General features: G+C 35.3%; 2 protein-coding genes across 2 annotated transcripts in view; one reads left to right on the top strand and one right to left on the bottom strand.

Annotated features, from left to right (window-relative positions):
• The window catches only part of LOC136036560 (uncharacterized), a 183,480-nt gene that overhangs the window by 56,938 nt on the left and 113,440 nt on the right, over window positions 1-13,102 (bottom strand). The window lies entirely within an intron of this gene.
• Window positions 6,325-7,920, top strand: LOC136036214 (actin, cytoplasmic A3a-like). Its single transcript, XM_065718307.1, has one exon. It carries the CDS (start codon window positions 6,325-6,327, stop codon window positions 7,450-7,452), a length of 1,128 nt encoding a protein of 375 aa, XP_065574379.1. The 3' UTR covers window positions 7,453-7,920.

Here is a 13,102-nt window from a genome sequence, read left to right as displayed (position 1 = left end):
GTCACTAAATTACAGAATTCAGCAGGTAGTTGTATACGTCCTGAAATTAAGTCTTTCCGTTTCCAATTGCCAGTAATTGATCTGAAAATGTTTGACCAGAGTAATCGATTTGCAATCGGACACGCATATTTGTAGTTAATTTTAATGTTTTTACGTGTGCCCATAAATTAGAATTTTTCAGGCAAGCATTCATTTCGTCTGCAGGGGTTGATCTAGGTATTATAGGTAATGTTTGCCTGATATTTCCCACAAGCAAAATTAATGTGCTGCCAAAGAGTTTCGAATTCCCTCGCATATCTTTCAAACATTGATCCAGAGCCTCGAGCGATTTTTTTGTGTGCCATTGTGCACTCGTCCCAAATAATAAGTTTGCATTGCTGCAATACTTTACCCATCCCAGATGATTTGGAAATATTGCACGTGGGAGTTTCTGTAGAATGCAAATTGAGAGGCAATTTCAAAGCGGAATGAGCAGTTCTTCCACCAGCCAGCAACGTTGCGGCTATTCCGGACGACGCAATTGCCAACGCTATATCACTTTTTGATCGAATTGATGCCAGAATCAGTTTTATCACAAACGTTTTACCAGTACCTCCTGGCGCATCCAAAAAGAAAATTTCTCCAACGTTGTTATCGAGACAATGCATAATCGTATCATAAATGTCTTTTTGTTCCGACGTTGACTTGGAAATGTTATTTTGTACATACGACAATAGATCACTCGTACTGTAACTTTGTTCACGATCCAATTCTACACATGTCGAAACAGCAGCGGTACGATTAGGTGAAAGCATTCCCAAATCCTGAAGAGGTTTGTTTGCCATACATACGCACAAATCTTCTATAATAACTAAAGTGTAGTTATAAATTTCTGATGTAAAATCAAAAGTCTTATCTGACGTCTCTAACCGTTTTCGATGGAGTACATCTTCGAATATTTTTGATTTATATTTTTCCCAAGACTCTGTAGGAGCTGATGGAGAGCAATTTGTTAGTATGATGCCAAACAATGCACGAATTTGAATTGGAGTTGACGTTTCGCACGCGTCATTGATGCAGTTATCCCAGTGCTGGTCATTCTCCAATAAATTCAGAGCTTGGCATGCACTACGGTAAGCCGGAAGACACGGGCCGTAATGTCATATCTATGAACCGCCGATTGTCCTTGAAGTAAAAGCTGCTGTATCTCGTCCCAAGATTGATTACATGTAAATGTAATAAATAAATCTGGACGACCATAGAGACGAACATATGCAATAGCATCTTGAGCATATTCATGCATATGACGGCCAGCATATGACGAAGGTAAAATCGTTAATTTTCCAACGTTTGTGGTATTACCTTCATTTACAATTGCATCTCGCAAATGAATGTATTGTTCAGAGTGGAGCTTGGTCTGATTCAGGCGGATATATAGCAAACGTTCTGATTCAATTTTTTCTTACATATCAACGACATATTGGTGAAACAATGGACGGCATTTTAAAATATAATTCTCTTCATCCTGCCGAATTATTAGTCTATAGGAATAATAATGCATTGCACTGCATTTCTTATTCATTTCTTTGTTAGTGGTTGGATTCATCAATTTAATATTAAAGGGATAGCCGTCGGCTCCATCCCAAAAAATGATAGGATATTGTAGGGCATCGTAGCATCGATGACTTTCAACAATTCTTACCAACTGAGCGTTTCGCTTATGAAGAATAATATCTCGAGGTAAAAACTGATCACCGACCATAACGATTGCCACTTCGTCGATAGTTGGAGCATTGTATATACGCACATGTTGGCCAGGAGGCGTTTAGTCAGCGGAAATAACAATTTTATGCGTATCAGTAGGCATCAAATCGATGGCTGTTTTGAACAGACGGACTAAAATATTATTTTCGTGGAAAAGATGTTGCAATTGAGAAACGATTGTCCTTTCAACGTTGGAAGAAATTTCACAACGTGCATTCAATTCAGAATATCTATCACTGATGAAGTACAATTGTAAAAATTTATGATTCTCGCCTGAGAATGGTAGAAGGGACCCTGCTTTATGATAAATTTGCCCTTTTACTTTGAAAGTAGGCATACATTGATCTGGATTTTCGATTTGGGCACCAAACGACGTCATTTGGAAGCATGAGTTATATTTTCTGATCTGTGATAAAAAACGCTTAGATTCTGACGTAGTTCCAGTAAGCAAAGTTTTCAATGGCTCTAGTGGTGCAGCCAATAGAGGACGTTTAACTTTTCCTGAGGCGCAACACATTCCCATTGTTTCACCATTTAATTTCAAGGTCTTGCAATAGGGACAAATTTTAGACATAGTCCCGATTTGAGCACATCTACCATAATCATCGACTGGGCTGTACCTGAATGCCAGGCAATAATTTTCAGGTTGCTCTTGTGATTCCTCGGCACGCTTTCTTTTCTTACTTTCTCTATCAGCCGCAAGCCTGTTTTCTTGCTGTTCTTTAGATTCCTCGGCACGCCTTCTTTTTTTACTTTCTCTTTCAGAAGCAAGTCTGGTTTCGCGTTGCTCTGGTAGTTCCTCGACACGCCTTCGTTGACGTAAATTGCACATTCTTAATCTGGTCCTTTCTCTTTGAACCGCAAGCCTGCTTTTGCTTTTTGGTAACATTCTATCTCTTTCAATGTTTTTCAATTTGTCAGTGTTCATTCTAACATTGACTGTTAGAAAAAATTTTACATGCCAAGCATGCTAACATTCAACAATTTATAATAAACCTCAAATTATCAATATCTGTTATAAGGTTTTCGAATTACTTTAATCTATTGTCAAAATATATAGAAATATTTATGCAATTTCCAGTTTCTACATTTTTAGTTCTAGTTTGCTTTTCAGTTTAGTTTCATTTTTATATATAGATAAGATATAATCTGGCATAACGGACAGACAACTTATTTTTATATATATAGAAGATAGATATATATACTAGGTGTTGGGGTGGCGCGACACCCCAACAGCTAGTCTATATACATAAAAATAAGTTGTCTGTCCGTTACGCCAGATCTATATATATAAAAGAAAACAAACTAGAATGTAAAAACTGGAAATTGCATAAATATTTCGAAATATTTTGACAATAGATAAAAGTAATTTGAAAAAAGAAAAATGGTAAAAAACTAAAAATAAAACTAAAAAGAAAAACTAAAAAAAAATTAAAAATTAAAAAAATTAAAAAAAGAAAAAACCTAAAAAGAAAAAACGTAAAAAAATAAAAAAGATAAAAAACTAAAAAAAAAACTAAAAAAAGCTAAAAAACTAAAAAAAAGAAAAAACTAAAAAAAACTGGGAATTGCACAAATATTTCAATGTATTTTGACAATAGATTAAAGTAATTCGAAAACCTTAAAACAGATACCCCAAATTTTGAGGTTTAATATAAATTGTTGGAGCTTTAGCATGCTTGGCACGTAAAGATTTTTCCAAGTGTCAATGTTAGAATGAACATTGACAAATTGAAGAAAACAAATCAATAAAAAGAAGAAACTAAAAAAAAGAAAAAACTAAAAAGAAAAAAAAACTAAAGAAGAAACTGTATCTATAAATATAAAAATCTATATATATAAAAATAAGTTGTCTGTCTTTTATGTCTGTTACATTAAGTCCGTTACGCCAGATTATATCTTATCTACATATATAAAAATAAGTTGTCTGTCTGTGTGTCTGTCTGTCAGGTGACGTCATGTTTCTGTGTCGACTGACGTCATGAAGTTAGTTGTCGTCATTTTTGCTATAACGGTGACGTCATTAACGGTATTTAAGACATTTGTTCACGGAAAAATGTTTAATTGTAAAATGACTGAAGAACCTACAATGGCAACAGCCGAGGAAGCTGCTCAAAGAGTTTATGCCAAAAAACTTGCAGCTGATAGAGAAAGTAAGAAAAGAAAGCATGCCGGGGAATCACAAGAACAGCAAGAAAACAGGCTTGCGGCTAAAGAACGCAAAACCGCGCAGTTAGATGAAAATCCACCTGGAAAGCGAGAGTCAAAACATATCAAAACTGAAAATGATAGCGATGATGATTGGGTTTGGGATTTTGACTTGGATAAGGTCATCAATGCCTACCAGATTTAAGTTAAAAAAACAAAGGTTCGTCGATATGTAGGTCATAGTGACGCTGAAAAATAAAGAAGAAAAAGAAAACTGAAAAAAGAAAAAAGGTAAAAAACTAAAAAAAAAACTAAAAAGAAAAAACACTCAAAGAGAAATTACAGACCGGGACACAAATGACGACCAAGACAGAGGGAATATAAGTGACGACCGGGAACCTCAAAGAAAAATTACAGACTGGGACACCCGGACACAAATCACGACCGGGACACAGGGAATATAAATGACGACCGGGACACAGGGACATATCTACAACGGGGACGCCGGGGACACAGGCGGGATATATAAATGACGACCGGGACACAGGGATTGTTCGAATAGAAATTACAGACCGGGACACAGGGAATATAGATGACGACCGGGACACTCAAAGAGAAATTACAAACTGGGACACCGGGACACAAATGACGACCGGGACACAGGGAATATAAATGACGACCGGGACACAGGGACACATCATTAGAATAGAGGTATAGATCTGAATACGGATTGTTTTTCCCATGGACAATTATATGTTGCATGTTCAAGAGTCAGTAAACCGGACCGCCACCCCAACAGCTAGTCTATATATAAAAATAAGTTGTATGTATTTTTGTATTGAGGGTTTGCATATGACGTCCGAAAAATAAAGAAGAAAAAGAAAACTGAAAAAGAAAATGGTAACAAACTAAAAAAAAAACTAAAAAGAAAAAACTAAAAAAAAACTAAAAAATAAAAAAAAAATTAAAAAAAGAAAAAACTTAAAAGAAAAAATGTAAAAAAAATAAAAAAATAAAAATGTAAAAAACTAAAAAGAAAAAAATCTAAAAAAAAGCTAAACAACTAAAAAAAGAAAAAACTAAAAAAACTGGGAATTGCACAAATATTTCAATATATTTTGACAAAAGATTAAGGTAATATCAACCCACCAAAGCTTTGCAATGGCACGCGACTTGCCGTAAAAAAAACAATGGAAAACGTAATAGAGGCCACAATCTTGACAGGGCCTTTTGAGGGTGAGGCTATTCTTATTCCTCGCATTCCCATGATTCCAACGGATCTGCCTTTTCAATTTAAAAGATTGCAATTCCCAATTCGATTAGCATTTGCCATCACCATCAACAAAGCTTAAGGTCATTCATTAGAAAAATGTGGTATAGATCTTAATACTGATTGTTTTTCCCATGGACAATTGTACGTTGCATGTTCGAGGGTCGGTAAACCTGACAATCTATTTATATGAAGCGACAAATGGACAGCGAAGAATGTTGTATATTCGCAAGTTTTACGGAGTTAATTTGTATTGTATCTATCTATCTATCTATCTATATAAAAACGAGTTGTGTGTATGCATGTTTGTTTGTTTGTAAAAAGAGCGTTTGCATATGACGTCATTATTAGTACATAAGGCTTTGTATATGCACAGACAATGGGAAAGCCAAGAATGTTGTATATTCGCAAGTTTTACGTAGTTCAAAACACATATATAAATCTATCTATATTCATAGGTGGTACACAGGGACACAACTACAATGGCGTGTAACTAATATGGCGCGTAACGACGTTTGATGTCCAAGGACTAGTTTTCATTTTGAATTTATGGATAAAAATATTCAAAATGTGCAATAATTGATGTTAAAGTGATTTAAATGGACTATACATGATGTAAATTGAATGGTAGATTTAGGTGGGGCAGAAGCCACGTTCACTATACTTCTATTATAATTTCTTTTTTTGAGTTTCATTTATGTATTGATAGTAATTTGTTGTAGTTTTAGTCTTTGAAGATTATTTGACTTTCTTTTTGCTAATTCTTGGCTTAATGGGGCTCTTTAACTTTTTTTTTATAGAACTTATCATGTAGAAAAAGCTTTTTAAATTAATTTTCTGTTCGTTTTTATTGATAAAAATCAAAATGGAATTTTTTCTATTATAAAAAGAAAGTAGACATAGTTATACAAAATGCAGTAATTTTTGGGTTGCTTAAGCAAAAATCTGATTTGTCATCTGAAACTAAAATATTTCCTGAAAATTTTATATAAAATAATTTTATTTAACTAGAAACAGGGAAAGTATGTATGGTCAGCGAGCAATAATTAAAAATTTTTAATTCACACCATAAAAATACCATAAAATTTTAAAATTAGTTTTGTTCTTTCTTAGGTTCAGGCTACTCGACACGTGGATATTATTAGGATTACAAATAATATAAAATGACAGAAGAAGTTGCTGCAATTGTTATTGATAATGGATCTGGTATTTGTAAAGCAGGATTTTCAGGAGATGATCAACCAAAAACTTTGTTTCCTGCTGTGGTTGGGCGTCCAAAACATACGGGAGTGATGATTAATTCAGGCAGCCAGGATACTTATGTAGGTGATGACGCTCAAGCAAAAAGGGGAATTTTGAGACTTAAGTATCCTGTAGAGCATGGGATTGTCACAGACTGGGACGATATGGAAAAGATTTGGCATCATACATTTTACAACGAACTTCGCGTGGCCCCAGAAGAGCACCCAGTTTTACTCACCGAAGCTCCTCTTAACCCAAAAGCCAACAGAGAAAAAATGACTCAAATAATGTTTGAAACTTTTAACACCCCTGCTATGTATGTTGCCATTCAAGCAGTCCTTTCCCTCTATGCATCTGGAAGAACCACTGGTATTGTTCTTGACTCTGGCGATGGTGTTTCACATACTGTACCCATCTACGAAGGTTATGCCATTCAACATGCGATTAGAAGATTGGATCTAGCTGGTCGAGATTTGACCGATTACTTGATGAAAATTTTAACTGAGCGAGGATATTCCTTTACCACCACTGCCGAACGAGAAATCGTTCGAGATATCAAAGAAAAACTCTGTTATGTTGCTTTGGATTTCGAAGAGGAGATGGCAACTGCTGCCAGCTCAGCATCTCTTGAACAGAGCTATGTGCTGCCTGATGGTCAGATCATCACTATAGGTAATGAGAGATTCAGATGCCCAGAAGTCTTATTCCAGCCATCTTTTCTCGGTATGGAATCTTACGGGATTCACGAAACTACGTACAAGAGTATTATGAAATGTGATGTCGACATCAGAAAGGATCTCTATGCCAGCATCGTTTTGTCTGGTGGTTCTACCATGTACCCTAGCATTGCTGACAGAATGCAAAAAGAAATTACTGCTCTTGCACCATCCGCCATGAAGATTAAAGTTATTGCCCCATCTGAGCGTAAATACTCCGTATGGATTGGTGGATCTATCTTAGCTTCCCTCTCAACTTTCCAAGAGATGTGGATTTCTAAACAGGAATACGATGAGTCTGGACCATCTATTGTTCACAGAAAATGCTTTTAACTTGCCTCACCCTAGGTGAACACGCCACTAAATGTGATATTAGTTACATTAATTTTATTGAAACATAAGATCATCTTATTAGATAGAGGATTAAGACTGACTTGGATGGTGGTTTTCTTTGCTTAATCAGCTAGGAATGACAGATTTTTCTCGCTTTTCAGTTCTTTTTAGAGCTTTAATGGTTTTGCTGTTGCATAATTGACTTTGATATCTCTATTTATATTTTTTTATGGAACGAAGGGTTCCTATTTTTACGCTACAACCGGTTGTAGCAGTTTGTTCTTAACTATGAAAATTTAGTTACTATATGCCGTGGTTTGTTCTTTATTATGTTTTAGCTATATGCGACGAAACTTTCATTGTCCTTGTTTAATAAATTATTTCGATCCTTTATGTAAATTACACTACCAAATAGGTTTCTGCCGCAATTCCTACTTCTTAAAATTAAATTATTTGATATGGACTAGAGTTTGTAGTCGGAGCTAATAACTACAATTTACATTATATTTGTTAGCCTGTATATCTTCTATCTATCTATCTATCTATCTATCTATCTTCTATATATATAAAATAAGTTGTTTGTGTGTTATGTCTGTTACACTATGTCTGTTACGCCAGATTATATCTATCTATATTTATATCTTCTACTTGCTGTTGGGGTGGCACTTTGCACCACCCCAACACCTAGTTGATGGGGGCGCTTCGCGCCTCCCCAAGCCCCCCCCCCCGCGCGTAAGTCTTTACGCGCCATATTAGTTACACGCCATTGTAGTTGTGTCCCTGTGTACCACCTATGAATATAGATAGATTTATATATGTGTTTTGAACTACGTAAAACTTGCGAATATACAACATTCTTGGCTTTCCCATTGTCTGTGCATATACAAAGCCTTATGTACTAATAACGACGTCATATGCAAACGCTCTTTTTACAAACAAACAAACATGCATACACACAACTCGTTTTTATATAGATAGATAGATAGATAGATACAATACACATTTACTGCGTAAAACTTGCGAATATACAACATTCTTCGCTGTCCAATTGTTGCTGCATATAAATAGATTGTCAGGTTTACCGACCCTCGAAAATGCAACGTACAATTGTCCATGGGAAAAACGATCAGTATTAAGATCAATACCACATTTTTCAAATGATTGACCTTGAGCTTTGTTGATAGTGATTGCAAATGCTAATCGAATTGGGAATTGCAATCTTTTAAATTGAAAAGGCAGATCCGTTGGAATCATGGGAATGCGAGGAATAAGAACAGCCTCACCCTCAAAAGGCCCTGTCAAGATTGTTGCCTCTATTACGTTTTCCATTGTTTTTTTTTTTTTTTACGGCAAGTCGCGTGCCATTGCAAAGCTTTGGTGGGTTGATATTTCTTAACAGTATTATTGGTACGCCTATTTTTAGTTGTAGCACGTGTGGTGGAAACCCTGAAAGATCCACGAAATTTAAAAATTCAGATGGATAATTAACCACCTCATTTGGTTCTAAAACTGTGTCGACTGACTTGTAAAGGACTGGCTGGTCTCGAATCTTGGTCAAAACAATATTGTTGATTTCGTGGACGTCTATAATTTTGGGTGCAAGAATCGCTCTTTCACTTAGCCATTTATTATTTTTATAATTATTTAGAATATTCGGAAATACTTTTTCAATCAGTTCATTTTTGGACGTCACTAAATTACAGAATTCAGTAGGTAGTTGTATACGTCCTGAAATTGAGTCTACTGTGAGCTTTCCGTTTCCAATTGCCAGTAATTGATCTGAAAATGTTTGACCAGAGTCATCGATTTGCAATCGGACACGCATATTTGTAGTTAATTTTAATGTTTTTACGTGTGCCCATAAATTAGAATTTTTCAGGCAAGCATTCATTTCGTCTGCAGGGGTTGATCTAGGTATTATAGGTAATGTTTGCCTGAAATCTCCCGCAAGCAATATTAATGTGCTGCCAAAGGGTTTCGAATTCCCTTGCAAATCTTTCAAACATTTATCCAGAGCCTCGAGCGATTTTTTTGTGTGCCATTGTGCACTCGTCCCAAATAATAAGTTTGCATTGCTGCAATACTTTACCCATCCCAGATGATTTGGAATTATTGCACGTGGGAGTTTCTGTAGAATGCAAATTCAGAGGCAATTTCAAAGCGGAATGAGCAGTTCTTCCACCAGCCAGCAACGTTGCGGCTATTCCGGACGACGCAATTGCCAACGCTATATCATTTTTTGATCGAATTGATGCCAGAATCAGTTTTATCACAAACGTTTTACCAGTACCTCCTGGCGCATCCAAAAAGAAAATTTATCCAACGTTGTTATCGAGACAATGCATAATCGTATCATAAAAGTCTTTTTGTTCCGACGTTAACTTGGCAATGTTATTTTGTACATGCGAAAATAGATCATTCGTACTGTAACTTTGTTCACGATCCAATTCTACACATGTCAAAACAGCAGCGGTACGATTAGGTGAAAGCATTCCCAAATCCTGAAGAGGTTTGTTTGCCATACATACGCACAAATCTTCTATAATAACTAAAGTGTAGTTATAAATTTCTGATGTAAAATCAAAAGTCTTATCTGACGTCTCTAACCGTTTTCGATGGAGTACATCTTCGGACATTTTTGATTTATATTTTTCCCAAGACTCTGTAGGAGCTGATGTTGAGCAATTTGTTAGTATGATGCCAAACAATGCACGAATTTGAATTGGAGTTGACGTTTCGCACGCGTCATTGATGCAGTTATCCCAGTGTTGGTCATTCTCCAATAAATTCAGAGCTTGGCATGCACTACGGTAAGCCGGAAGACACGGGCCGTAATGTCATATCTATGAACCGCCGATTGTCCTTGAAGTAAAAGCTGCTGTATCTCGTCCCAAGATTGATTACATGTAAATGTAATAAATAAATCTGGACGACCATAGAGACGAACATATGCAATAGCATCTTGAGCATATTCATGCATATGACGGCCAGCATATGACGAAGGTAAAATCGTTAATTTTCCAACGTTTGTGGTATTACCTTCATTTACAATTGCATCTCGCAAATGAATGTATTGTTCAGAGTGGAGCTTGGTCTGATTCAGGCGGATATATAGCAAACGTTCTGATTCAATTTTTTCTTACATATCAACGACATATTGGTGAAACAATGGACGGCATTTTAAAATATAATTCTCTTCATCCTGCCGAATTATTAGTCTATAGGAATAATAATGCATTGCACTGCATTTCTTATTCATTTCTTTGTTAGTGGTTGGATTCATCAATTTAATATTAAAGTGATAGCCGTCGGCTCCATCCCAAAAAATGATAGGATATTGTAGGGCATCGTAGCATCGATGACTTTCAACAATTCTTACCAACTGAGCGTTTCGCTTATGAAGAATAATATCTCGAGGTAAAAACTGATCACCGACCATAACGATTGCCACTTCGTCGATAGTTGGAGCATTGTATATACGCACATGTTGGCCAGGAGGCGTTTAGTCAGCGGAAATAACAATTTTATGCGTATCAGTAGGCATCAAATCGATGGCTGTTTTGAACAGACGGACTAAAATATTATTTTCGTGGAAAAGATGTTGCAATTGAGAAACGATTGTCCTTTCAACGTTGGAAGAAATTTCACAACGTGCATTCAATTCAGAATATCTATCACTGATGAAGTACAATTGTAAAAATTTATGATTCTCGCCTGAGAATGGTAGAAGGGACCCTGCTTTATGATAAATTTGCCCTTTTACTTTGAAAGTAGGCATACATTGATCTGGATTTTCGATTTGGGCACCAAACGACGTCATTTGGAAGCATGAGTTATATTTTCTGATCTGTGATAAAAAACGCTTAGATTCTGACGTAGTTCCAGTAAGCAAAGTTTTCAATGGCTCTAGTGGTGCAGCCAATAGAGGACGTTTAACTTTTCCTGAGGCGCAACACATTCCCATTGTTTCACCATTTAATTTCAAGGTCTTGCAATAGGGACAAATTTTAGACATAGTCCCGATTTGAGCACATCTACCATAATCATCGACTGGGCTGTACCTGAATGCCAGGCAATAATTTTCAGGTTGCTCTTGTGATTCCTCGGCACGCTTTCTTTTCTTACTTTCTCTATCAGCCGCAAGCCTGTTTTCTTGCTGTTCTTTAGATTCCTCGGCACGCCTTCTTTTTTTACTTTCTCTTTCAGAAGCAAGTCTGGTTTCGCGTTGCTCTGGTAGTTCCTCGACACGCCTTCGTTGACGTAAATTGTACATTCTTAATCTGGTCCTTTCTCTTTGAACCGCAAGCCTGGTTTTGCTTTTTGGTAACATTCTATCTTTTTCAATGTTTTTCAATTTGTCAGTGTTCATTCTAACATTGACTGTTAGAAAAAATTTTACATGCCAAGCATGCTAACATTCAACAATTTATAATAAACCTCAAATTATAAATATCTGTTAAAAGGTTTTCGAATTACTTTAATCTATTGTCAAAATATATAGAAATATTTATGCAATTTCCAGTTTCTACATTTTTAGTTCTAGTTTGCTTTTCAGTTTAGTTTCATTTTTATATATAGATAAGATATAATCTGGCATAACGGACAGACAACTTATTTTTATATATATAGAAGATAGATATATATACTAGGTGTTGGGGTGGCGCGACACCCCAACAGCTAGTCTATATACATAAAAATAAGTTGTCTGTCCGTTACGCCAGATCAAAGAAAACAAACTAGAATGTAAAAACTGGAAATTGCATAAATATTTCGAAATATTTTGACAATAGATAAAAGTAATTTGAAAAAAGAAAAATGGTAAAAAACTAAAAATAAAACTAAAAAGAAAAACTAAAAAAAAAATAAAAATTAAAAAAATTAAAAAAAGAAAAAACCTAAAAAGAAAAAACGTAAAAAAATAAAAAAGATAAAAAACTAAAAAAAAAACTAAAAAAAGCTAAAAAACTAAAAAAAAGAAAAAACTAAAAAAAACTGGGAATTGCACAAATATTTAAATATATTTTGACAATAGATTAAAGTAATTCGAAAACCTTAAAACAGATACCCCAAATTTTGAGGTTTAATATAAATTGTTGGAGCTTTAGCATGCTTGGCACGTACAGATTTTTCCAAGTGTCAATGTTAGAATGAACATTGACAAATTGAAGAAAACAAATCAATAAAAAGAAGAAACTAAAAAAAAGAAAAAACTAAAAAGAAAAAAAAACTAAAGAAGAAACTGTATCTATAAATATAAAAATCTATATATATAAAAATAAGTTGTCTGTCTTTTATGTCTGTTACATTAAGTCCGTTACGCCAGATTATATCTTATCTACATATATAAAAATAAGTTGTCTGTCTGTGTGTCTGTCTGTCAGGTGACGTCATGTTTTTGTGTCGACTGACGTCATGAAGTTAGTTGTCGTCATTTTTGCTATAACGGTGACGTCATTAACGGTATTTAAGACATTTGTTCACGGAAAAATGTTTAATTGTAAAATGACTGAAGAACCTACAATGGCAACAGCCGAGGAAGCTGCTCAAAGAGTTTATGCCAAAAAACTTGCAGCTGATAGAGAAAGTAAGAAAAGAAAGCGTGCCGGGGAATCACAAGAACAGCAAGAAAACAGGCTTGCGGCTAAAGAAC

Source organism: Artemia franciscana, chromosome 15 (assembly GCF_032884065.1).
Source record: "Artemia franciscana chromosome 15, ASM3288406v1, whole genome shotgun sequence".
In the NCBI taxonomy this organism is placed as follows: Eukaryota; Metazoa; Arthropoda; class Branchiopoda; order Anostraca; family Artemiidae; genus Artemia; species Artemia franciscana.
Note: the sequence above shows the minus strand (reverse complement) of the source record. Positions and strands in the feature narration are given on the sequence as shown.